The sequence below is a fragment of the Buceros rhinoceros genome, unplaced genomic scaffold, assembly GCF_000710305.1.
Source record: "Buceros rhinoceros silvestris isolate BGI_N320 unplaced genomic scaffold, ASM71030v1 scaffold1304, whole genome shotgun sequence".
NCBI classification, from domain to species: domain Eukaryota; kingdom Metazoa; phylum Chordata; class Aves; order Bucerotiformes; family Bucerotidae; genus Buceros; species Buceros rhinoceros.
The window spans coordinates 6,848-33,749 of NW_010408586.1; the positions used below are offsets into that span (position 1 = coordinate 6,848).

Consider the following 26,902-nt stretch of genomic DNA (forward strand, 5'->3'; position numbering starts at 1 on the left):
GCATTCCTGAAGTTAATGGGAAATTTATAATCAACTTTTAGAACAGCAGTTTTGGCCCTTTATTTGCGATCAGTATTTTGCAGTACATGCACAGTAATTATTACCCTGATTATCACCCAGATTAAATTTTTTAAAGGAATTTAAGACATGCAGATTTCATGCATAAATACAGCAGCTTAATTTCACGTTTTAAAAGGTTTCTCACCTGTACTTTCAATGTATTAAGGGCACACTGGCACAATTTAAGGTATATTTGCTGCCTGAACCGGTACACGTTGTTAGAGTTGATTTTAAATAGACAGAGTAAGAGAGGGAGATTGCATATTTAGGTTTCAGGAAAGAAAACGCTCTGCAGCTCAAAGGTTCCATCTCAAATTGAGAATATTCAAAGTTTATGACAAGCCTCTGACCAATTCTGGGAGCCAGAAGATGACACGCAACAGAGCTGCCCTTCTCTGGGAGGCCTTCTGAACAGGGGCATGTCCTGCAAGAACCACTGATCCAGCAAGACAAGCCTAGAAATGATTTTCAGCCCCAGTGATGATTTCGCCAATTCTGATGGTTTTTAGTCAAGCCCAGGGGCACGAGCTGAATTTAGAATGAGTACTGCAAACAAGACTCCTTTTTTTGAGGGAATATTGAGGCTGCCAGAATTTTCCATAAAGCCCTACAATCTATGTTAGTGCATTTGCTGTCAAAGACAACAAAGATGAAAGGGTCAGCATTAGATTGCTTCTAAGCTGCTTTAGGCTTATTAATTCTAAAAAAATTAAATTAGAATTTGGAAGAAACAAACCTATTGTGCATATATCTGTATCATGGACTCACCTGCTCCCTTTCTACCCTCCTCTTTTCTTCCTCTGCTCTTCTTCTCTCTTCCTCTTCCTTACGCCTCCTCTCCATTTCTTCTAGACGTCTTTTTTCTTCCTGTTCTCTCCGCCTTTGCTCACGCTCTTGTTGCCTTCGAGCTTCCCGTTCTCTTCTTTGTTGCTACAAAAAGGGAAAAGAAACCACAAAGTTATACTTCTGTTGTTATCAAAGAAAGAGGTGGGGTTGTTTTCTACTGTGAAGAGAGGGATTTACCAGGACTGGCAAGCTCTGCAACTGAGTGACAAAACATTTTATGCAAGCGTTCCACCAGGGAACTAACTCATACCCAGCATACAACTATCCCTAAAATCAGCCTCACTTATTCTTTCTGGTTTCTTCATGCACACTCACAAAGTCACGTACCATACACCTTACAACCAAGGTGGAAGCTTACTGTTGCTCTTCAATTGAGGACCACACTGAAATCTCAATCTTTCAACAAAGGTTGAACTCAAATCTGAATCAGAGTGACAATTTCCTGACTTCAACACGTTATCTAAATGTAGCCAATAGGGAATTATCAGCCCCACCAAATCAGCCAAAACTCCAATGATGACTGTCTGAGCTTTCAGTAAGCAGCTTCTCTCTTAATACAATTTATGGTCTGCTAAGTATTTGGTGGTGTTGACCCAACAACCAAGCTCAGTTTAATGCACTGCCCAAAACTTTGCCTAAGAGAGGCGGAAGGCTGACCAACAGCACCTCAGCCCCTCCCAGAACATCAAAAGTACCTACATGTAAAAGAGGAAAAACAGCTGAGCTAAGCTTTTACACTTACACAGATAAACTTCCACACATGACCCAAATTCAAACTGCTACTGCTAAGTCTGCTCAAGTCTGAAAAGAACCTGGAAAAGAGCTTTAGAAAGCATGAACTGACTCATTTATGTCTATAGAGCACCATGTATGACTTCAGAGGAGACATTTTAAATGCCCATACAGTCGTGACCAACTCCTCCTGCACTTCTGCAGAAGTATCCAGTTACTCCACCTACCTTGAAATCCCAGGCAGCCTCCCACAACTGCTTAAGTGTCAAACGACCCAGCTGTCTCCTGTTCAACCATCAAGGGGGAATATCTCTATGACACTTACTTCCACTTACGCAACTACTTACTAGAAATCTACAATATACTAAAAAATTATAGAAGACATTTAAATCAAAATAGCATACTCAAATTTAATCCCAAGAATAAAATGAAAACCGACATTGGTTATTCCTTTTCACATTTAAGTTAAGGTTAATACTATCACCAATTTCTGTTGAGGCAAAGCTGCCACAGATTTGTCTGTCTTAAGGTACTCCAGGAGTCTTGCAAAAGTACATTTGTTTGGGTTCACAAATGTAGTTACTGGTGTGCATTTTGTATCTGTGCTTAGCTGAACAAGCAAAGGCCAATCTACACTCCCTGCGTTACTTCACGGGATGAGCTTTCTCTGCTCGGCACATTACTCTCCAAGACTACAAAGTAACTGAAAGCTAAACAGCCTTCTCCATCCTCTAGAATCGATATTGACACGACAGTGGAGAGGAAACACTGGGGGGAAAAAAAAAAAGATAGCTAAGAATTAGTAGTACTTACATAAAGTACCCCATAACTAGCTGCAGTTTCAGGAGAGATGCATCTTTCTTGAAGACCACTGTTCAAATACACCCAAGTCTATAATTATGACGCCTTCCTTTTTGGCCCATAGCATCATCCTGGGTTCATTACCACCATCCTGTGCCACAAGACATTAGCTCTTTTTTCCAGCCTCCTATGCTGCACCTTCTTACAAACACAGCTTCCTTGCTCTTGCATCTCCTGCCCTAACTAAATCCATCTACCAGTCTTTCTTTTCTCTTGCTTAAGCAAGCTCTCTTCAATGAATGTAGATATTAAAATAGCATAAGTGCTGCAAGGCAGCTACAGCACATGGTGCATTTCATCAGTTTCACTGCTTCCCCTCTTTCATTTTTTAAGCACTGTAAAAGGATTAAGTAGGCACTTTTATTTCTGAATATACACATCTGTGTCAAACGATTTCTATATTTAGGTCAATATATTCAGGTGCTTCTTGGCTAATCAAGTCTGACAGGCTCTTTGTTTAAGAAAACTAAGATGTGAAGTACAATAATTGTTGCCCCGAGGATGCAAGAGACAGCACACTGCTGACTGGTTAATATGCACATTTATCAACTCAAATTCCTCTTAAATGTATGAAGCCTATCTATCTAACAATATTGTGTTGACATTGTTAAGTGGATATATTGCAGATCTTGGGATGGCATCAGTCTCACTACAAGAAAGATGGGCACAGCTGAGGTCTTTTGGATGCAAAAAATTCATTGCTTCTTGAACCAATGCAGAAGTATCCAGCAATAATTATAAATAACTGAACTTAATATGAGAAAAATGAGTAACAAATTGACTTAGCTGATTTCTCATGGCATCATGAAATAAACAAAATCAGTTGTTAAAAGACAAAGATTTTTAAGCAAGCCTTCAGCCAGATTGCTAGCTCAGCACCGACAGCAGATATTTATTACACAGCAAAAAATAAAAAAAAAAAGGGGGGGCGGGGAGGGAGGATTCTCTGTCACCATTGTGCATTTAAGCCAAATCTCTACAGCACAAATGTGCTGTTGTCTACATGCCAAAGTACACAGAGAGATGGGGTTTCTCAGCATCACTTCTGCCTTCCTGTCATTCCTCAGCCTCTTGCTGGGCAGGTGGGAAAGGAGGCACCTGGCACTGCAGGAGCCTGCACAAACACCCTGCACTATCAGTTTATTACTAGTCCTAGTCAAAAGATAAAAGTTTCACTTCCTTTGCACGTGGTCTTTGAAACCTGACCCTGAGTACGATTGTTAGATTTCATCGTTTTTATCATATGCTACAAAAAAGACCTGATGTGAAACTCTGCTGCCCAACAGACAGCAGGTATAGATCTGGATTCACTGAAATTATGGATGCATATCCGTATCTTCTGTAGTTGGATATGGTTATTACTCTTTTGTACATGTCAGAAGAAAAGTTGATTTTCAAGGAGCTGTTAACCAGAAGGTATGGGCAACCAGAAGGAACTCCTCAAAGCAATTTCAAAGATGCCAAAACAGAATTTTGACAAGAGCTCATTCTGCCTTACATTACTGTATTTGACAAAATTGGGATTTACTATGCCAACAACAGCAACATATAGAAAATACAGTGTCAATACTCTAGCTCCTTGTCCAGTTTTAGGGTGCATTAAAGATGAACTCACAATGGAACCTGAACTCCAAACTGGAAGACCATGCAGTGGAGTGTGATTTACCAGGAGGGGGCAATGCAACTACACATGCAGCTGGAGTATGCCAACAAATTCAGGACCTAATTCACACAGGGAAATGCTGAAGATAAACAGAGATCCTCTTAATTTTATATCCATAAAATATTATTATTCTGTCTTATATTCAGAGGAAGGTTGCTAAATACATATATTAATGATTTATTGCAAAAAGAATTAGGTGGCCTGGTATCAGCTTAGGAAGAGGATTGGAAAGATTAATAAAGAGACTTTTGCTTTGCCCACACTAGAGATAAACCAAAAGTAGAACATTTTACTCAATACCAACCCAAACTGCCAACAATTCAAATTAAGTAGATACGAATAATATCCCCTTCTGAAAAAGAAGCAAAGCCCTGCCAAAAATCGCCTGGGGGTACACCTACATTAGCACCTTGGTTCAGATCAGGAGTGTTCTTTTGAAGTGAATCATCCAATCGTCTCCACTTAGCCAGTTTTGTTTCATATTTTGAAGATGTCTTGAAGCGCCAACCACTCCTTTTGGATGAAATTAAAAAGGCAGATGCACTCCAACCACAAGCAGGCATGCAGTCTAGACCTCAGCTAATCCAAAGGAACTCCTCCTGTCTTTAAACATGTGGAGTGAAGTCTTTGGATCCTCAGCACTTTAATTATTGTGCTCCACAAATCTGTTTCTACAGGACTGTACTACTTGCCAATGGAGCTATAACCTACCACTTCAAATACATCCATCTTAGGTCCTCACAACCAGGCACAGAGGCACCATTTAATGAAATTATCCCGAAGTGTGGACATTCGCACAGAATGGGATTCCATCGCAGCTAATTCTGAATTTCCCAAACCAGACTCAGTTTTGCAAAGCACAAATTCAAATGCCTTTCGATACCTGTCACACTGAGAACTGGTGTCTCTGCTGTTGCTGAACATGAACATAGACACATATTAGAACAGCCAGGAACAGCTCAGATTTCTTGTTTTAGCTATCTAAACACCTATGTGTCATACAGCTGATATTTACGCAACTAGACTTTATAGGATTTTTTTAAAGGGGTGTTGGGGAGAGAACAAATAATCTCCTTCCCAAAATGTTTCAGGTAATTTTCTGTCCTTTGACCACATACCATTTCCACCTCCTCAGTAATACACAAATTACAAGGTTCCTATAACAACAAGTTTTAGAAGTCACCTATATGCCTTTTAAAAAGTAATCTTTCCTCTGGTACTGCTGAGAATTACAGCTTATGGCAGATGTCCTAAACACTGTTCCTGTTGCAGTCTCGGTCAAAACTGTCTAGGCTCTATGCCAGCATTGTAAGAACAAGCCCTTGATTTTAATTTAGGAAGCAAGGAGGGGGGGTAGGAGGCGGGCAAGGAGAAGGAGGGGCAAGTATAAGCAACTTGTCCAGGGAGATTATCTAATGCATAAAAATCTTCTGAAAGAATGTGAAACAGGTATATCCCAACACACGCTTACTTGACACAAGCAAAAACTACAAGAAAGGAAGGCTTGGTAAAAATATCAACAAAGTGATGGAAGCCCAGAGATTCAATGCCTGACAGTAATCTCAGCTCACATTACCAAGATCTTCATTGTTTACTGGCTTCATCAAAATGGCAGCGGGGGCGGGGGAGGGTGGGGTGGAGTGCGGTGAGGGGTGAGTTAAGGACAAAGTGACATTTCAATATTTTGGCCTTCAATTGCGTCACAACACTGTGTTTCTCTAAATATGCGTCTACCACCCTTCCCCCATCTTAAAGAACTTGTTTGGGCTGTTGTTTTGTTAAAAATCACTTGGGATCATTGATTTTTCCAACACAAGATCCAACAAATTAAGCAGGGTTTTTGAAAGCTAAATGTGAATTTTGTTTTTAATTCACTTTAAGAACAACTTCTCCACTCCATCACCTGCAAAAGGAAACCTTCACAGCTCATCATTCATACATGTCTCCAAGGGAACTAGGTAGAGGTTACAGACTCAATAAAAGGTAAAAGCTTTTCTCTTACAAACATTACATGGTTTACTGTGTAATCTTCTTCAGTAATACATCAACTTACATTACATGCCATCTTGTGGCTGTAGAAGTTGTTAGTCCTGTTTCCTCTTAAAAGGTAGGACTGATTAAAACATGACTTTCAAGTAACTGCCTTTTCTTTTTAATTGCTCATTATGATTTCAGCAACATCCCCATAAAGTTTTGCCCTGTGCAGCAAAAAGGTGCATTGCTTTGATTCCACTAGTAGCAGCAGCACCTCCTTCATTTTAAAAAGAAATTCCAGATTTTAAGAGTTCCACTGATTATTAAAGTTAAATGACCTAGATAAGTTAATCGTAATCCCTTTCCTCGACAAAAAAGTACTGCCTCCAGAACCTTAGAGATTAAAGGGGCATTTAAAAGAAATCCTTGATTCCCATACTAAGAAAAATTTTAGAGGCTATGCAGTATCTCAACTTTTGCCCACCTTTGACAATACCAATAAAATATTTTCATATTTTCCTCTTCCCACAAAATCACTACAAAGCCAGAGTTTAAAAAAAGCTGGAAGTGCTACCATGTTTATCTTGGCAATATCATGAAGGATGGGGAAGAAACAGAAAAGAAATAGAATTTATATGCCTCCCCCTTATCCCTCCTCCTGGCTTCATGTGTGGCTGAGTCTTTGCTACCAGTCTCTCCTTATAGCAGCATTAAACTCACTTGCACATTGAAAAATGGGGATAAGGAGCATAATGTGACCCGGAAAGCTCTTTGGAACTTTGTATTATTTGTTACGTAAAGACGTCACGGGATGCAAATCAACATTTGGTCCTGGTTGTGTACTCATTAAACATTACCATGATTTGAAAAACCAGACTGGGTGTAGTTTTTCCACCATCGCTAAGTGAACAGTTGAAACAGAGACTCTAGCAAGAGGTCATTTAAGGACAACTGGAATTTGACCCTGCACTTCCTGAGGAGCCAGAGGATTGGTTTCACTTCAGCTCCGTGTCAGCCACACAGCCTGAAGAGTTGTTTTGAAATCCTCCTACCTCTGAAGCTCACATTGCATATTCCATCTACATGTACATATGTATAAATGCACATGAGATCTCAGGAGGTTGTGCTGGTTTTGGCTGGGGTAGAGTTAATTTTCTTCACAGTAGCTAGTGTGGGGCTATGGTTTGGATATGTGACCAAAACAGCGTTGATAACACAGGGATGTTTTAGTTATTACTGAGCACTTCTTACACAGAATCAAAGCTTTCCTTCTTTGTCATGATACTCCGCCAGCAAGTAGGCTGGTGGTGCTCAAGAAGTTGTAAGGGGACCCAGCCAAGACAGCTGTCCCCAACTGACCAAAGGGATATCCCATACCATATGACATCATGCTCAGCATATAAAGCTGGGGGAAGAAAGAGGAAGGGAGGGACATTTGGAGTGATGGTGTTTGTCTTCCCAAGTCATCATTCACCTGCTTTCCTGGAGATGGCTGAACATCTGCCTGCCGGTGGGAAGGGATCAATGAATTCCTTGCTTTGCTTATGTGCGCAGTTTTTACTTCATAAACTGTCTCTATGTCAACCCCCGAGTTTTCTCACTTTTATTCTTCTGATTCCCTCCCCCATCTCACCCAGGGGGAGTGAGTGAGTGGCTGTGTAGGGCTGAGCTGCCGGATGGAGTTAAACCATGACATATGTAAAGTATAACAGAACAATATCGTACATACACATTCATTTTCTTTTATCTTCCAGTACTGTAAGCAAATTGCACACTTACTTTAGTGATATGGTAAGATTTACGTATTTGTAATTTTTGCAGAATTATTATTTTAACACTGATTTATAAATAATACTTACAATTCTTGGTGGCTTTTAGTCATGCTACTATGCATGAGAGAGTAATAAGTAAAAAAATAGGCTTGTACCTACTATGAAAAAGTGCCAAACGTGAATGTTTGAGAAAGCTTTAAAGGGAAAATTGAAACATGTCATGACCCCAAAAGAGGGGGCACTTGCCTACTTTGGGAATAATTAGTATCTCCCCTTCTCTATAGCTACCTGAAGCCTAGACATGTTGCCTCTTCTTTGGAACAGAAACCAAGACACAGCATTCCTCCAAATACCTTCAAACAAACCAGCTTTTGCTCCTGATGCCTTCATAGAAGCTGCTGGATATTCAAACGCTTGGGAAGATGGCTTATATTCAAGTAGAGAGACATGGATTTAAGTGCTTTGCTCTATGTTTGCCAGTGGATTTGCACATGTTGTTTTCTTTACTGAGATGTGCTGGGGCTACAGGGAACTCTTTTTAAATGAGCGTGGGAATGGTAAACACAAGTGGAAGAGATGCTTCTGCCCCCTGAGCTCTAGCCTCCTTTCTCTACCTCTTCTAGCCGCCTCCTTTGCTCCTTCTGCTGCTCGATGCGCTTCTGCCTCTCTGCCAACAGCTGCCTCTTGTACTCCTCCTGTTCGCGGAGCTGCTGCTCCTGCAGCAGCTGCTGTCTCCGAAGGGCCTCGGACCGTTCCTTGTTTTCCTGCTGCAGTCTCAGGAAATCACGTCGGAGGGTTGATTCTCCAGGCACATTGACAATGGAACTGCAACAAGAGGAAGTTAAAGCCTCCTGTACAATAAAGCCTGATGGGCCATTAAATACCTTTTCCAAAGCAGGGGAACATTAATAAAATATAGCACGATGTTAAATTTTAATCTCGTTTCTTTCGGAGCAAAGACACTGGATGCATGTCAAAAACACATTTTCAGTGGAAGGCGTGAAATGAGGCCAAGCAAAATAAAGACCAACTCTGACATTGTGGAGCCCCTGACCAATCATATTTGCCATAAATCTCCCTCCATCTAGAGCTTGCTGGCTCTAAGCCACGTGAGGGGGAGCTTTAAAAGTTTTAGCAGTCACAGAATAGGTATTCAAATCCTTCGGGTGGTTTGTGTGGCTGTGTGTGCACTTAATAAGAGACAGAAATTTAGCATGCTCCTGATTTATTGTCACAGACCTTTAGACTTACTTGGCATGAATGCCCAGAGCCCTCCCAAAAGCAATTATTACCTTGGCTCTCCTTCTTGTTCAGGCACTTCCTCCTCTTCTTCCTCACTTCCACTGTATTCATACTCCGTCTCATCTAACAGAAAAGAAACAAAGGCCTAGATAGTGCTTATCTTTAATTTTAGGACAGTGGGGAGTTGCAGGAGGGCCTTAGTGAACTGGTTCCTATCCCCTTCAGTGAGAAGATCTATTGCAGACCCTAGAACTCATTCTACATATATAAGCCCATCTTCCCACGCTGGTAAAATAGCACAATGCTTTGCAGCAGACTTTCAGCTAATTCCTGAATGATACTAGGTTTTGTATGTAAGACAAGTCACCTGCAAATCCTCAGCACTTCCTGAATAAAGACAACAGCCTACCCAAGATATTTGCTTCATAGCCCTTGTGATGGGTTATTCCCTACAAATCTGATTTATGGCACTATTCCAGGAATGAACCCACCACAGATCAAAAAAGGGAAAGGCATATATGCCGATATCCTCCTGAATACTGTTTTAACGCTTCTATGGAAGAGGCAGTGGCCCAGAAATGAGTAAATTTAACTTTTCTGAAAATAAGACACTTGAAATTGATGCTTTCTCTGGGGAGAACAGAATAAAACCTAAAAGCCTGCTGATAGTCAAAACATGAATTTATAAAAGCGCCTTTCAAGGGTTTGGGTTGATTGGAGCTGTTCTAGGGTTGGGGATTGAGAATGCAAAGCAGGACAAAAATAAGTGTTTTTAACAGGCTGCTACACTTCAGAAGTTGCATACCTTTCTCGCCTCTCTTCTTCCTGGTCCTGTCTATATGGTCCTTAAGCTGGATTCGGACTTGCCTTTCATTTGGTTGGTCACGTATAAAGGGATGTTTCAAGAGTTGTTCTGTAGAAGGTCGCTGCATGTAATTCTTCACTAGACAACCTTCTATAAAGCTGAAAAACTTTTTTGACCTGAGAAAGCAGGAAGGGAAAAAAAACAAAGTAAGATCACAGGTAAAAATCAGCTCAAACATTTTTTTCTGTTCTTCCTCAAAGTCTAATTCCTTTCCTCAAAGAGCACCACATCCCAAAGCACAGGCACACCTGTAAGCATGCCTCCTAAATAGCGCTGAGCGTGCTCCAGCTGAGCATGGGGCTGGACAGACACAAGGCAATATCAACATATCCACAGTGCTTGGGCTCAGCCTCACAGTACTGTGCCCTCTTTCACCGGCTTAATTGCCCTGAAAGACGGGATCCGTTTGAGAAGGCAAATCACACAAACCCAGCTCTGCCACTTCTCGACCGAAGCTGGGTAGCATCCAGTTTGCTTGGAGCATGGGAAGGGCAGCTCTGGTGTGTCTCCACCTGCCTATGCTATCTAAGGGCACGTCTCCTTCAGAACAGCTGTACCAAAAGCTGCAAGAACTGCTGCCAACATTCCCCTGATACAAATGGCACTGTGCTGCTTTTGTACACACCTGGGCTCACTGAGATCAGTCTGAGAGAATTTAAGATTATTTTTACTTTTTACCTGAAAAGCCACACACACACACACAAAAAAAAAAAAATCCTGTAGAACAATAGGCAGGTGCTGAACAGTGTTGTCTGTTCAACACAGGCACCTGCGGTCAAATTCTCACCAACACGATTTAAGGGCATGAACTGAACTGAGCTCCTCCTGCACACAGCATATAGTGACAGGGTAAGGGAGTTAGCCAAGATAGAGGACCACCTTCCTAAACCTGTACTTCATCTGCACTCTTGAAAGAGGACCTCTCCAAGTAGAAGTCACCGAACAAGCAGCCTTGCAAAACGCCAATAATGGAAATATTCAGAACTGCATTTTTCATCATTGGCCTATTTTCTCACAACCTGCCACGAAGCACACTATCAAAACAGTTGAGTCACAGCAGCTCTGGCTTTGGCCAGAGTCACTTTTTGATCACAAGGTGCTTTCAACTTGCTTCCGTGCTTGGGCAGCAAACACCTCCACTACATTGGTAACTATAAAAACATCGGTTTCCATCCATCACTTCACTTTTCTATTGTAATCTAAGAGGCTGAATTCAAGGTAACTTTGTTCCTTTTTGGTTTCTTTTATTCCTCATGCCTCAGATGTTATTATTCTAAACCAAAAGGTTAATGCAAGTCTTATGCATATACTGTACATGCACCTCTAATCCTTTAACATATGCAGAAAGCAAGAAAGAGAGAGGGATGACTTGACAGTACAGGTGCATAAGTAAGTCAAGTCAGGCAAAGACTACTAGCAAGTAAACCAAGTTTATATTATGTTGATACTGAATATGCAGTCAAATCGCTTCATTATATTGAGAGGTCACAGCATCTTGTGATCACATTCAGTCCATACCAAACCTCTTCCTAGGGAGTATTTTTGTTTCATATGTGCCAGTCGTTACCAGTAACTGGGAGGAAATCCTCCGGTACTAATGGATTCTTCTCAGCTGGCAAGAAGCGCACACTCAATTCCAATCGTTTACAATAATTATAGTAAAAGCTTTCATTAGTTTTAATAGCTCCTTTCAACTTAGCAACTAGAACACTATAGTACTGTTCTGTTTCTGTGTTATGATACATCTGAGAAATCATAATGCATATTAAGAGTGCTACGGGAGTTTATTTTTTGAAATATGGGTCCATTTGTCACCTTAATACAGATGCTGCTCTGTCAAGAAAAAAAAACTTGGTTTTTATTTTCATTCAGTTCGAGACAAAATTTCCCTAGGACAAACAGAACTAAATAAACAATGCATGCTTTTTATTCCAAGCTTTGATTCAGTGGCACAGAAGATAACAACAGAATGATTTTTAAACTGCTTTATAGTTCTGTGGAAGCAGTAACGAAAGAGCGTGCAATGAGACACAGGAAAATATCACACTACAAAAGGGCTACAAACAAGACATAACTAATACATAACATACCATTTCTTGGATTTTAACCGTGGGGGAGGGTTCCTGGGTATCAGAAAGAGTGCCCTCATGGGATGCATGTCACAAAGTGCTGAAGGAAAGAAAACAAAGCCAAATAGAAATATGCAGATGTTGGCTTAGTTGCTCCCAGTAAATGCCATGGCTTCAGATTCCACGACCATTCCCACCATCCTGACCGCACATGCAGCAGATGCAGACAGCAACACAGCTAAATGGAATTAGCTCAAAATGAAAATTCCACAGCTCAGTGTGGCAAGGGTGGCCCCCAAAAAGTGAAAGGTGAGATTAAGCCATGGATTAACTTTCAGAATCAACCATGACGGGAACATCTGTGCATGATCCTCCTCCAGTCCCAAGTCATCTAACTTATGTTCCGGTCAATAAAATATTGGGAGATTATGACGGCAGAAGAGCAGAATGACACAGGCAGTGTTTCATACAAACTTTTCTCTACCTGCCCTTCTCTCCCATTACGGGAGACACCTCATTTTTACTCTCCAGACTTGGAGGTTTTCTTTACGCCAAGGCCTGACAGTTTTGAAGCATGAGAGTGTCTATTTCAAAAAAGGATTGCCCGCAGAACTGAAATGCAAGCCCACTACTTTTGGCAAAAAACGTCCCATTGGTTTCAGTGAACGCTTAGTGGGAGTCCAGGATCTCTGCCGGATGGCCTTTCCTCCTGTTCCACAGCAAAGCATCATGGAAGAGCCAATACAGAGAAACAAAGGAGCAGGGAGAGAGTCTGCCCAAGAAAGGTCACTAGAAATAAACCCTCTGATTTTACCATCTTCCTAAGCTTGACCTCGTGCACCATCAGTCTTAGCCTGAATGATCACTGCAGGAAGAGGTAACATTTTCCACAGAAAAGAAAATCAAGAGAAACAGACTGATGTGAAGAGGATTCTGGATTCAGAAATAAGGGGCCACAACCTTGGCAAACAAGCTCCTTGGCTGCCTGTGGGTCCCATCAGACCACCACGCTGGACTCTTCAGCCACTGCTGGAGGAGGTGGCAGAGCCCACGTGCCAGAGGACAGACTAAGGTAAGAGCTGTTCAGCATTTACATTGGATCTTTGCTTACTTCTCAAATGCTCATCTCTTGTGCTTTTACACAAAGTGGGGCCAAGCTCTGCTTTGGGTTGAAAATGAAAAAATATTGTCCAGTTCAGGCTTACAAAACCCACAGACACAGCTTTTAATTGAAAGTCATCCAGGCAACCCAATGCACTGAACAAAAGGGTACAGCAAAAAGGAGGTCAAGTGGTAGCTTAAATGCTGTTAATACAGCGCTGGCTGAGGTGTACTGGGAGCAGTTCTCACCATGGGCATTCATGCAAATGTGCAATTAGGAAGAAAAAAAAATATTCCAAGCCATCAGACCTCCTGAAATGATGAATTAGAACAAGAGTGTTGCGATTCATCTTAGAAATTTTACTTTAATAACAACAACAACAAAAAAAAAGGCAGCAGCTATAATGAAATGACCATTTCTTACCTAGGAAAATACCAATATTTTACTTCAACACGATCATTTCAAAGACAGAGGTTTCAAACTGGGCTGTAGTGTAGTGGTGGTCATTGTTTATGTGTAAAAAAAAAAATCTAATTAACTCAATCTTAGGTACCTTAGGCTGTTATTTTTTAAACACAGCAATCCAGTCAGAGGTGAGGATAAGCATATTTGCTAGTTCAAGAAGGGCTTTCACAAAAATTACCATTAAAAGCCAAAAGACCATGCCTAATTTTTTTTCTTTTTGAATCCTTCTGTCCTCCTCACACATATCTGCCGTCTGCCTTGATATTCAGAAAGAATAACTATACGAGGAAAAATAAGCTATAAAAAGCAGTGTCTTGTTGGTTTCCAGTTTTCTCTCTCAAAATAGCCGTATCAGCTGATAAGTAGTCTCAAGCAGGGATCATTAAGTTCAATACTTCGTGTTGAAGATGGATTTACATTTTAGGTTATGTCACTGCTAAGGAAGATCAACACCATCCACTGACAAGTGGAAACAAAAGCAGAAGCAGTGTTAGCATTACCCAAACTAACAGTTAGCCAACACAGAAACAACTGCTACAGATGCTTTTTTCATTAAGGTCGGTTTTCTCGAGGCCTCGCTGTCCATATCTCCGGCTAAGGTTTCAGCATCCCAGGCCAGGCCATACACAGATCGCGACTCAACTCCAAAACACAATAAACTACCCATAGGAAGGAAGTCTGACACTCGATTAGCTTCCAAATATTCCTGCTATAGAAACCGAATTACTGCAGTCTGCACCGTATTGCTTAAACACAATCCTATCTTTATCAAAAACACTGCTATTTGTGGAGCTTTATATTTATAGGGCAGGCAAAACCAAAGAGAACAGAAATAACACAAGGATACTTTCAGAAACCTCAAAACTAGGTTTAGATTACAACCACCGTCTCCCAAGTATACATTTCAGTCTTAATCAGCCCACTGAGAAGCACACGTATCACTTACGGGGAGCTCCTTCTGCCATCTCTATGGCTGTAATGCCGCATGACCAAAGGTCACTCTGCATAAAAAGAGGGAGACCATATGTTAGTAGGTGGAATTACCGAATCAGACAGTAAGAGAGTACTATTTACAGAGGCCCTGTAGGTGAGACTGAAACCAAATACCACAGCTATTTAAATAGTATAAGCTACTTTCTTCTCATACCAGTATCATAAAATCTTACTTCTCGTATAACACACACATACATGCAGAAGTGCACGTGCATATTCACAGAGAGTATGCAAACAACTCTTTCTAATAACATATAAAAACACATTCACGGTATGCCAATGAAAAGTACATCTGCCCGAAATCCAAGTCTATGAAACAACAGATTTTTTAATATTCCCTTGTTTACAAAGGATTGAACAGAGGCATTGCCAGTGTGTGCAGATTCGGTTAGAAAAGCAAAAGCTGAGCTCAAATTGAAATTGTCCAGAGATGTTAAAAAACAACACAAGAGGGTTCTTCAGGTACATCAAGAATGAGCGGAAACAGAAGGAAAACACTGGCCTGCTGTTAAACACCAGAGGTGAATTAGTCAGCAGCAATGAAAAGGCACTTTTTTCACCTTTGTGAAAAACAGGCACTGTTGGGCCCCAGGCCTTGGGAACAAAAATCCAGTTTGATGCAAACACTGACCCACCAGCAATGAAGGAAGACTTGTTACACGAACTATACAGGAGCTCGACCCCTACAAATCGATGGGCCCTGACAATATCTGCTCAAGGGTGTTAAGAGAGCTGGCTGATGTCGTTGTGAGGCTGCACTCCATAATCTTTGAGAAGTCCCTCCACGGAGATCGGGGGACATCCCAGAGGACTGGAAGAAAGCTGTCACCCGCATCTACAAGAAGGGCTTAAAGGAGGATCCAGGAAAACACAGGCCCATCAGTCTTACTTCAGTCCCTGGGAAAGTTATGGATTGAATCTTCCCGGCGGCTATCACAAGTCATAGGAAGTATGTGACTGGAAAAAGCCAGCACAGACTCACCTCAGGGAAATCATGCCTAACAAATTTGATCGTCTTCTACAACAAAATGACCTGCTCAGCTGATGGGGGGCAAGCAGTAGACATTGTCTATCTGATTTCCCCAAGGGTCTACTGCCTCCTCCTACAGAAACTGATGTGTTACGGTCTAGATAAGTTGTCCATGCAGTGGGCGGGGAACTGGCTGACAGGCTGTTCCCAGAAGGTGGTGATAAGTAGTTTCTTTTCAAATTGGCAACCTGTCACAAGTGGGGTCCCTCAGAGATCAATATAGGGCCCAATGCTCTCTACTGTCTTCGTAAGTGATCTGGATGACGGGATCAAGTATACCCTGATGAAGTTTGCTGATGATAGCAGACTGAGTGGGGAAGTAAGACACTTTGGAAGGGAAAGCCACCCTATAGGAAGACCTGGATAGGTTGGAAGATGAAGTTCAACAAAGACAGATGTGAAGTCTTGCATCTAGGGAAATGTAAGCCAGAAGTGCAGTATAGGCTGGGATCTACCCGGCTGGGAAGCAGCTCTGTGGAAAGGGACCTGGAGGTACTGGTGGACAACAAGCTCAGTGAGTGAATGGGCTTTGTTGCAGCAAAGAAAGCCACCATGATGCTGGGTTGCATCATAAGGGCATCTCCAGCAGAGACAAAGGAGTCAATATCCCACTTCTACTTGTCAGTCTGCTTGTCAGGCCCCACCTGGAACGCTGTGTTCAGTTTTGGTCCCTGATATACAAAGAAAGATGTGGACAGGCTGGAGAGAGTCCAGAGAAGGTCCACAAAGATGATCAGAGGACTGGGAAGCCTGACATATAGGGAAATGCTGAGAGAACTGGGTTTGTTCAGCCTTGAGAAAAGGCAGCTTATGAGAGACCTTACCACCATGTTCCAATATTTAAAGGGTGGCCTCAAAGAAGACGGAGACTCCCTTTTTACAAGGAAAAAGATGAGGGGTAATGGGTCCAAATTACTTCTAGGCAGATTCTGATTGGTCACAAGAGGAAAATTTTTCAAAATGAGAAAAATCAGCCATTGGAATAATTTTCCCAGGGAAGTGATGGGTTTCCCAGCACTGGACAATTTGAAGATTCAGCTGGACAGGGTGCTGGGCCACCTTGTCTAGATTGTCCTTTGCAAAGAAAGGTTGGACCAGATGATCCTTGAGGTCCCTTCCTACCTGATGTTCTATGAGTTCCCTACAGAAAGTTCACAGCAAACACCGTACCCATTCCCCCAAACGAAAGAAGGTAAAAACGTAAGACTATGAAGACTATGGGGCAAAAAAACCCAAATCTGGCAACTCTTTTTCAGTGTCTAAACCAGTAAATAAACAAACAAATACAGAATAATGGAGTATACTCAGTCCTGAATTTTTCCTAACCCTAATAATTAAATAACAGCTTTATCTAGGGGAATAGCTGTCATTGCTAGAACTGCAAGAAGCCTCTGTTGGACACACTGCTTGCGGCCAAAGCAAATGCCCTTCCCTACCATCTCAGCTTTGCTTGAAATGTTATGAAACAAGAGCCCTTCAGTTGGAGCCTCTCAAGGTACTACCTCTGGCCAGTGCCCCTGACCAGGGACAGCCTGAGTGAGAGCCAGGAGGGTCAAACACAGACAAGAGCTGGAAGAGTCCTGGAGAGGAACCAACTCCAGAGACTGCTGCAGCTTCAGGGGCAAAACACTGGCAGCAGCTGCTGAAAGAGAGCTTTCCTTGAGCAAAGCAGTCTTCATTTCTGGTCATAAGAGTTGATTTTCTTAAAAATTAGACAAAAGTAATAAGCAAATAATTACAAGCGAAGAACCATGTCTAATGATCACATTTTCAGACCCAGAAAGGCAATCTGGCTCTTGGTCCAATCAAGAGCCATTTACACTAAACTGCACTGCCTCATATCTTACAAAAATCTTTCAACCATTAATTTTTTGTGGAGAGTGCCCTACAGGCTCTGCCAGGAACTATAAACAGGTGTGTTCAGAGGCAGGAGTTATTTTTCACATAATTACTTCATTAACAAATATTACTAAGAGTTTTGTTCCTTTATTAGATGATTTAATAGCCAGCCTTCCTTCCTAACAACTCCATCTGCAAAGATACAGAGCGTTATCTTTAGTACAATGAGCTGATGGATGTAAAAAGCCATTAAATTGTGGGAAATAGGATCAATCTGATCAGTCTTAGTCAAAAGGTTCGAAAACACCAATTCAAATAATATGGGTTTTAAAAATATATTTAGACATACATGAACATATTGAAGCTAACACCACTACCAATCTCAGTGAATTTATGTAATTGATACTCAGCTCTAAAACTCACGTTAAGGCCTTAATCACAGGCTTTCCGATATCTTTGCTGCTCTTCTTGGTTAAAAGTTGTAACAAATGCATTAGACTAAGTGAAATTTTTTTATGACATTTTTTCTTTCCTTTTGCTCTCATTAAAGCAAGCTGAGAAGAACTTTTAAGACAACAGTGTGCTTTCACTAGAGAAATTTAACTTTAAATACACATGCATAATATTCTTAAGGGTAGTGCAAATACCATCCAGCCAATGACACTTTTGCAATAATTAAATCTTCAGTTTGCAGCAAACTATGTAAAAAATTATCTTTGTTGAGAAACATTGTGATGGATAAATGTTTATTAACATGTATATATATATTGAAATCAGTTTAAAGAGCTCCTTCTGTACTTCACTGGCTCTCTAGACGGTGGTTCTATTTAAGGCAACACCTAAAATGCATTGTTCTGGGTTAGTACAATAACTGGGACATAGTCTAACACAATTTAAAGTACAATCATTATACAAATTGGGAACATGAGCGTTTCCATTAAATTCTTTTTTGCCTTCTCTGAACACCTACAGCACACAGAAGTCCTACACTTCTTATGTCTCAAAGCTATGATAATACAAGCAACAGCAACTACTAAAGGTCTCGATTTGACAGTGACCCATACCTTGTACTCCTATAACAAGAATGTACCTACACAAAATAGTATTACTCCTACAAAGAATAAGAAGTCTCAGAAGTTGCCATTGTTTATGGATGCTCATACTGCAAGCGTATGGGTTTTGTATGTCGGCGGGGGGTTTTTTTCTGTGAACAGGACTCTCTTACTCTGTAATCATACGTAGCATCTGGATTTTCATCACAGGCAATAACTTCTGGAGCCATCCAGTACGGAGTTCCAATAAATGTGTTTCTCCTGCCAACCGTCCTGTCCAGCTGAGCGCTCACACCAAAATCCACTGTAGGTGGGAAAAGAGTAAAATAAAATAAGAGGGGAAAAATAATGCAGTGATTACTTCTGGAATAATAATACTTTTGGAAATAAAACCCTGTAGATGTTCCATGTGGGAGAACCATGCTGAGGAGAAATACAATGATTGATACTGAAGCAGTCAAACCCTTGTGGTTCACATGCAATGTGTTTGGGCCACAAACATCACGGGACGTGGCAGCATACAGCCACCTCTCCGGCACTTCTCACCAGCCTGCCTGTACAGAAGGGAGCATACAGCTGCAAAACTACTGCCTGGGAGGCAAAGGAAGGCTATTTCTTTCCCAAATGGTGAAGCCAAGCACCTTTGCCTACACAGAAGGAGCTCTTTCCCAAAGGTACCTCTCAAGCTATGGGAAAAATGCTTGCATGAATAAGTCTCCCTTTCAGCTGTCCACCTTTTCTGCTCTAAAATTGGAGAGCAAAAATAATCTGTTGCTTAGGGAATTGCTCTCTGCTCTAACGTACAGAGCAGATGCGTCAACAGGAGTAAAAGATGAGGATTATTCAAGAGGTGCCAACTTTGAGTGCACATGCACACAAGTTGCAAAAGAGATGCTCATTTCATTACAAGGGTGTTTTCGTCCTTTCAGTTCTGCCTTCTCACAACAACAGTGATATATGTCTTTCTATACCAGTAACTGCATCTGCTATAGAAGGGCTGTGTCAGCTTCACTGCATCCATCATGAGAGTGACACTGACAAACTGTAGACAAGCTCGGTGGGAGCAATGGTTTGGGAGCTACCATGCTCCACTTTGGACCAAAAGGAGGAAAGCTCTCCCAAAAGCTTCCTCCTCCAGCATCCAGGACATTTTTCCATGCCTCATGCTGCAGGAAGGTGTAATGCAAGACAGAAGGGATGTGGGCTGGGTGGGAGGGCTTCAGCATGGCTCTATATTTAACCAAAAAAAGGTGGCGAGCGTAGCGTGATACAAACACAGAAGGTTAAAGCGTGCAGTAATTGGAATAGACAGATTAGAGAGAAAGAAAAAGAAATAGTATGCCTACTTGGAAGGGAAAGAATAGGCCAGGGACGGGCACAGTTTTTTGGCAGACATGCTAGAGCTGGAATTGCGTTTTGAACTTGATGTCACAGTTCCCTTAAGTGTGGCGTACAGATCATATTTTTGTGTCCAGTACCAGAGCCAGCAGGTGCTGGTTTCATTTTAATTAAAGCCAAATAGAAGAGAGACTCCCATTACTTCCCAACTCGAGGATAAAGGGAATCAGAGTGAACCCAAATTTCACACAGCTCGGTAGAGGCAACAGAATGATCCCTTCACTGATTCTGACATGAAAGCAAACACCTCCTAATGAAATGCTACAAAACCTGCTCTCCATTCTCCCAAAGCAGGAGGAAATATGTGCAGGGCCTCAATCCATGGGACCAGTGGCAGAGTGCTCATACTACAGAATACGTTGCAGGGCTCTAAAAGGACAATATTAATTCGGAAACATCATAAAAGCAAAGAATGACCAAGTGGACACATGCACCTACTTACCGAGTTTCACTTCTGCATTCTCTGTTAGCAACACATTTTGCCCTTTGATATCCCTGTGAATCACATGATGGGCATGAAGATGTGCTAACCCCTGCATTAAGAAGAGGAGAGGAAGGAGAGGACATTCAGTTAGGCTCCTGGCTTAGCCACAGACTACTCGTACACAGCACACCCAAAGCCCTAGGTCTCAGGCTCTTGCTCAGCAGTCGGCTGCAACGGGACCTGTGGGAGCCTTGTAGCAGCACAGACCCTGCACAGCTCTCTGCACGGAGCAGAGACACAGCCCCAGGTCATGCACACGCTGCACCTAAACACAGCGCAACATCTGCACCGTGCAAACACCTCTCAGCTGTCACGAGAAAAAAGTTCAGCTCCCAGAAAGTCTCCATGCAATGACACTATAAATGATACCAATGTCAGTGTACAATCACTGACATCTGACAGACACAGGGTCACCCAGAATTTAGTCTGGGGAAATGGGGTGTAAGGAGAACAGAGGCAGCATCAGCATGCATCTATGCACCCTCGAGAAGGAGGTGGGAGGGTGATGGACTGGCAGTTAGGTGTGAGGGCGAGGGATAACTGACAAACAAAAGCTCTGCTGCAAAGCTACAGTTCTCTTCTCTAGCTTTCATAAATATAAAGCCAAATAACTGTTTCTCAGGGGAAAAAAAATGCAGAAGAAAAAAAACAAAGCAAAAAAGAAGCATGAGCATTATACTTTCCAAAGGAAACAAAACCTCCTGGCATACGGTACTTTTTGTTGAGACAGCACCTGGATGCATGCCCCAAAGTGTTAGCCATGTAGAGGGAGGGCTGAGGAAGACGTATGTTGCATTTTACTCTCTAATGTAATTGGGAGAACAACAGGCAACCCTCTTAGCAACTGCCTGTATTTTGGTTTCTCCTTAGCTCTCTGCTTGGAAAATTGTAGTCTCCTGTGGGATCGTCTTGCCTGTTCGTGTTGCTCTCATAGGCTTTTAATGTTTCATGAAAAATAAAGAAATAGAGCCTTTACAGCTGCAAGAGGTTAAGAGAGTAGTGGTTGCTGTAGAGAAATATTTCCTAACACATGTTCTTCATTAAATGATCATTTACCAGTTTGCCTACATAACCATTGGACTATTTTCTTTTTTAAAAAACAGTTAATGAGCATTACAAAAAACCCCACCCTCCACAGCTCCTTCTCACACATGTCACAAGTGAATCAAGTGAACGGCTGATGTCCCAAGACCCTTCACTGACTGCTTAAATGTGGTCTTACTTTTCACAGGAATGAAGGCTTTTCCACAGCTTCACACCAGATACTTTTTAAAGCCTTTTGCTACACTGACCCAGCCACAGAGATAATCATCTGTTCTCTCCAGAGTACCATCTAACCTTACTGCAAAAACACATTTGGGTCTGTGAAGGGCTAGGAGGAGGCAGAAGGGCAAATCTCCTGCAGTTACCAGACCCCTCCAACTACACAGGGTTCCACTGGGTCGACCCTAATCTCTGTCTCCACCTGCAGCAATCTTCAGCACTTTAGCTCCTTTTAACTTTCTGTTAAACAACCACTCTCCATCTCGACAAACTCGGTGTCGAATCAGGTTTCACAATGTCTCACAGCAATGTGAAATCAGCATTCCTTTTTTCCAGATACTCCAGCTCCTGCTAGCAAGATTTAAGGCTCCTTTTGCAAATCTCTCGCAGGAATGAGAAAATAGCTTTCACCTAACACTTTTCTGAGGTAAATTTTTTCCTCTTCCCAGTAAGCATGACTGCTTTACCTAAGGAGAACCTAGGATGAATGCAGCATGACATGCAATACCTCCAAGGTCACACAGTTCTCAAATGAAGCATAAGATCAGTCCTGCACAAATTAGCTTTCCTCATATTAAAGTATGCTATCCAATTGATTTGAAATACAACCATCAATAAGTATTCAGCTTATTTCCTCCCCTGTAAACTACTTAAAGCAAGTCTGCCCAAACGCCAGCAGTCAGACTCTCTCCTAGCATTTGGAATTAGAGCAAGAGGCCAGAACTCTACATCTTTAAAATCGCCAGAGCAGGGCAAATGTGTAACACAGACAACAGCAGCACTGATCTATGCAAGAGCCAGTAGTGGTTTCCTTTAACATGAAGCCCTTCAGAACTTAATTTATGATGAGGCAATTGAACAAACACATTGTGTAATGACACAGGTAGGAGGCAATTTGTTTTACAAAGAAGCACAAGGAAAACCATACCAGACTGACTTTGTGCAGTAAACAAATGCCAATTCAAAAAGCACTTAAATTGTATCAAGTGGAAATTAAATATGAAACGTAATTAATTAAAACTTCAATTTTAGAAAAACTGGTAAGTGGCATCCCTTTTCCTGCGAAACTTTTGCAGTGCTGTCTGCTAGCACTCCAGAGTGGTAGCTGCTTGCTCGAGATAGGCTTCAGGAATATACAATACGTGAGCACATCACAGCACAGAAGTCTTGACTGCTGGCCTAAGCCAACAATTCCCTTCCTCCACTGACTCAATTAGGAGCAGAGAAAGACTGAACGTTTGGAAAAGCCCATTCCGCACCCTATGGTGCAACACAGTTACAACCCCAGACTTCTCAAAAACAGTGTCTTATGGACACTGTTTCACAGCTTCTACAATAAGTAATGTCACTGGCTTTTTCCACTGGCTTCTCATGACTAAAAATTGCTATTCTCTGCAAGGCTGCTGTTACAATACAGTACAACTCACAAAAAGTTAAATGATGTGGAGCAGTCATCTATCTGCTCCTACGCAGAGGATGCTAATGGCATTGATCAGAAACAGCTTGTTGCAGAACTTCAAGCTAGAATACAGCTCTGTGAGACTGGCTCCATGTTCAAGTGGAGCATATTTTGCTTACCCGAAGAATCTCTCTGGAGATATATGCTATCCAGTCTTCTTTCAGAGTATTCCCTTTTGTGTTCTTCACAAGGTCTGTGATAGAGCCTGCTCCACAAAACTCCATAACAAGCTGCAAGACAAATACCAGCATACAACCAACACTAAACACAGTTCCCACCTGTCTAGCGAACCAAAATAATCAGGTTTCAGCACTGATTTGGGAAACCCTCATGAAGCAGAGAATATAATTAATGTTACATCTCTGCCTGGAAAACAGATTCAAACCAAATGTCTCCAATGTGTGTCAGACATATATGGAATACGTCTCACATTAGTTACCACATTTTCAAGGACTGATTTAATCACTGTAATTTAATGCTGGGAATCTGGATTTGCTCAGCTATGCAAAATGCATCAGCAGCAACAGGAGTAAGAGGACATACAATGCTGAAGGGAACAAACTGATCACACCACTGCAACACATCCTATTCTTTAACTCCCATTTATTTATGGAAGAACATGCACTGATGTCTGTACCCTGCCATTTCAAACCCAAACTTCAGTTCTCTAGAGGGTGTAGATGAGGTGGGATGAGAAATGTAATGGGTACAATTCTCAAGTGTAGCTTTCTTTTTACAGCCACACATTCTTACTGCTCAGCTCATCTGCCTTGTTCTCATGAAACATGTTACTATCCATCTGGGAAAAATGTTACTTAAAGAGCAAATCCACTGCTAACAGCAAATCTTGGTTCAGCCATCCTCTTAAGGATGCATGATTAGCCTATGTGATTCACTTATCTATCTGTTCAGGCAAGCACCAAATTCTACTAGTTTGTCTTTCCATAACATGATATTTCTGTCATCCTCAAACTACATCAAAAATGGAAAGACTTATGAACATGCCTGAGAAATGTCTGCTTACCCACAGTTGGTCGTCATGTCCCGGAGGACTTTTCTTAATGAAAGCACCGTAATAAGTTGCAATATTTCTATGATGAGAATATTTCTTTAGCATATTAATCTCCAGTTTGATTTCTTCTTCTTCGTCCTTTGGAAAAAGAAAAAAAAACAAAAATGTTTAATATTTTTAATACATCACAAGCATTACTTATTTCCTCTTCTCTTTCACACAAGTAGGTTTCTCTGAAGTTCAATTTATACCAGCATCAGGCTCAGTAAACACATCCTATATTCATGCCACCAAAATTCTGTTTCTTGAGATAGCCTAAAACAGACCTTTACTTTCCCAAGTTTTCAATAGTGCAAAAAGGCAAACAAAGGATGCACTGGACTGCATCCAGTGATGGAGCAGGTTTAAAAACCCTATGTTTGTAATACCATAAGCAAATACATAGCTAGTAAGCTTTTATTCTACATAACCCAGAGAACTAGAGGATAGGAAAAATCTGTGAGTTTACAATAGAGGAGTACTATTTCCATCTTCTTCATTTTTTTTCCTCTAATTTCAAAACTTGCAACCAATTCTGTTTAAACTCCAGACAACTGCTCAGTTGCTGAAACAGGCCCTCCGAGGTGGGCATCCTCCCATGGTGGGGACTATGAGGTTCCACCTTGGTGCTGGCTCGGAGCTGGCACAGGAAAGCAGAGGTGGAGATCAGGAATTCCACTTGCTGTGTGGACAAGGCATTTGCCTTGTGCACAGGTTTCCTCCTCCTCCATCTGCCTCCGTGGAGGAAGAGCAAGTGCATCAGGAAGAGAGGGTGGGAGCCCAGGCAGTAAACAGGATGCTGGGACACAAAAGGCAGAGGAAGGATTTCCCCCAGCTCCCCCTGCCTCAGTGAAGTGCCAAGCAGAGAATAGCTGAGGTGAAGGGAGGTCAACCCTTCAAAGAGCTGAAATGCATAACCCTATGCAACCATCCCTTAAAAACACCACAATCTGGTTTTGAAGTAACAGTAGGACACGTTGTAGGGAAGGATCCATGCATGCTTTGAGGTGATGTCTCAGCGGGCAGCCAGCAGTCACAGAAGAAGGAGCAGACACCATCCCACGGCCAGCTCTCTTATCACACCTTGACAGCAGGAGCCTTCGCCTAGCCCTTCTCAAGGCAATGAATCAAAAGTCAGCTGGTTTACCCCTTTAGGCACAATCTTTATTCTCTCCACGATTTTCTAGCCTTAGCTATCCAGGGGGAAAACGTCTACCTTCCACTGATTCCAGGAAGAAACCAAAACCTCTGTTCCCTAGGGTGGCTGGCCGATGTAAACAGTAGCATTTATTTTGACTATCCTGTAATGTCAAAGCTGATTACATGAGAAAATGTTAAGCCTTAAACTTCCTTACAATTTGTACAACACTAGCAATCAAATTTCCTATTCACAACATATGCAGATGTTAATACTAAGTACACGTTAACCGTATGCACACTGGTACGCATAGCTTTAGCAAAAGCAACCACCCTATGCCACAAAGCAAACAATTATTTCAAATACACTAACACTGGGACGCAGGGCTTACTCGTAAATTATGATGAGAGAATTCCCAAAATGCACCAGGGATAAACTATTCTAAATCTTCTCATATCGCATCTTTAAAGTAAAATACTGTGTATTTCTGGAACACTGAACAAAATGGTAAAATAATCTTGTAAATCAAAGTTCCCAGTGAACAGCTGCCCTGGAAGAGAGGGTTATCAGAACAACTTTTTCAGCCAAAAGCTAACTCAGCTGCTTCTGTTGTCCTTGCTGTTGTATGATTTTTTTATTTAGTTAAACAATATGCAAAAAAAAAACCCTCGAAACCAAACATGCTTGTACTAGAAACTACTACAATGAACTTTGAATTTAGGCAAAAAATCCAAACCAAACCGTAATACTTGGGTAATGGCTTGGGACTTAATTGCTGATAGGTTAATATGTATAACTGGATTAATCTGCTATTTTGTACTAACTTCTTAATAAAAATTATTTCCTACCCTCAGCACATAAACACAATAGCTTTTACAATACAATGGACAGGATGTCCTAAAGGTTGTTCATGTTTATCTGTTGCAACAACAGCCAAAATTACAATGCTTAGACAGGACCTATTTCTGAAAAATAAAATAATTAAAAAAAGAAAATCCAATCCCCTAGAAAACCCAAGGAACAAGCAACAAACAAAAAAAGGTGCACATAGACCCAGCAGACTGCAGGCTGGGTCTTTGAGTTTTGAGGTACTGCTCTTTGAGTTTTCGCTGCGGCTGTGTCAAAGCACCTGCTCAATGGCCCGCAGCAACTCCCAGGCATCTCCCTTAACTAAGGCTAATAACGGACCTAAACCCCTATTTCAGTTGTCATTGAGCATTCGTCCACAACACAAATAGTGTCTCACCTACAGTTCAATCCAGTCCAAATTCCTGCCTACGAAAATAAATGGATTCAGTAATTCTCGCCAGGCTTTGGAGGACTCCACTTACTTAGCGAGGATCGATAAATCCCTGGCACCGAGTCCTGAAGACTTCACGGCGACACAAACTATCATGAGGATTAATCAGCACAAAGAGGGCTGCAGCACCACTGTGCCACAGCAATTGGTGCAGGATTTAAAAAAAAAAAAAAAAAAAAAAGAGAGGGAAAAAAAAAAAAAAAAAAAAAAAAGGTGCGCAGACAAAAATTGAAATTTGTTCTGT

The 26,902-nt window shown here is 41.6% G+C and overlaps 1 protein-coding gene across 1 annotated transcript in view; it reads right to left on the minus strand.

Moving 5' to 3' along the window:
• The window catches only part of LOC104492347 (mitogen-activated protein kinase kinase kinase kinase 4), a gene marked incomplete at its 3' end in the record, with an annotated part of 56,970 nt that overhangs the window by 5,753 nt on the left and 24,315 nt on the right, over positions 1-26,902 (minus strand). The window contains exons 2-11 of the mRNA XM_010134893.1: positions 24,194-24,319; positions 23,289-23,399; positions 20,406-20,496; positions 18,739-18,869; positions 14,598-14,652; positions 12,106-12,184; positions 9,956-10,131; positions 9,201-9,273; positions 8,523-8,733; positions 829-990 (exon numbers count right to left, since the gene is read on the minus strand). Of these exons, the coding sequence (XP_010133195.1) occupies positions 829-990; positions 8,523-8,733; positions 9,201-9,273; positions 9,956-10,131; positions 12,106-12,184; positions 14,598-14,652; positions 18,739-18,869; positions 20,406-20,496; positions 23,289-23,399; positions 24,194-24,319 (1,215 nt within the window). The remainder of the gene's footprint in view (positions 1-828; positions 991-8,522; positions 8,734-9,200; positions 9,274-9,955; positions 10,132-12,105; positions 12,185-14,597; positions 14,653-18,738; positions 18,870-20,405; positions 20,497-23,288; positions 23,400-24,193; positions 24,320-26,902) is intronic.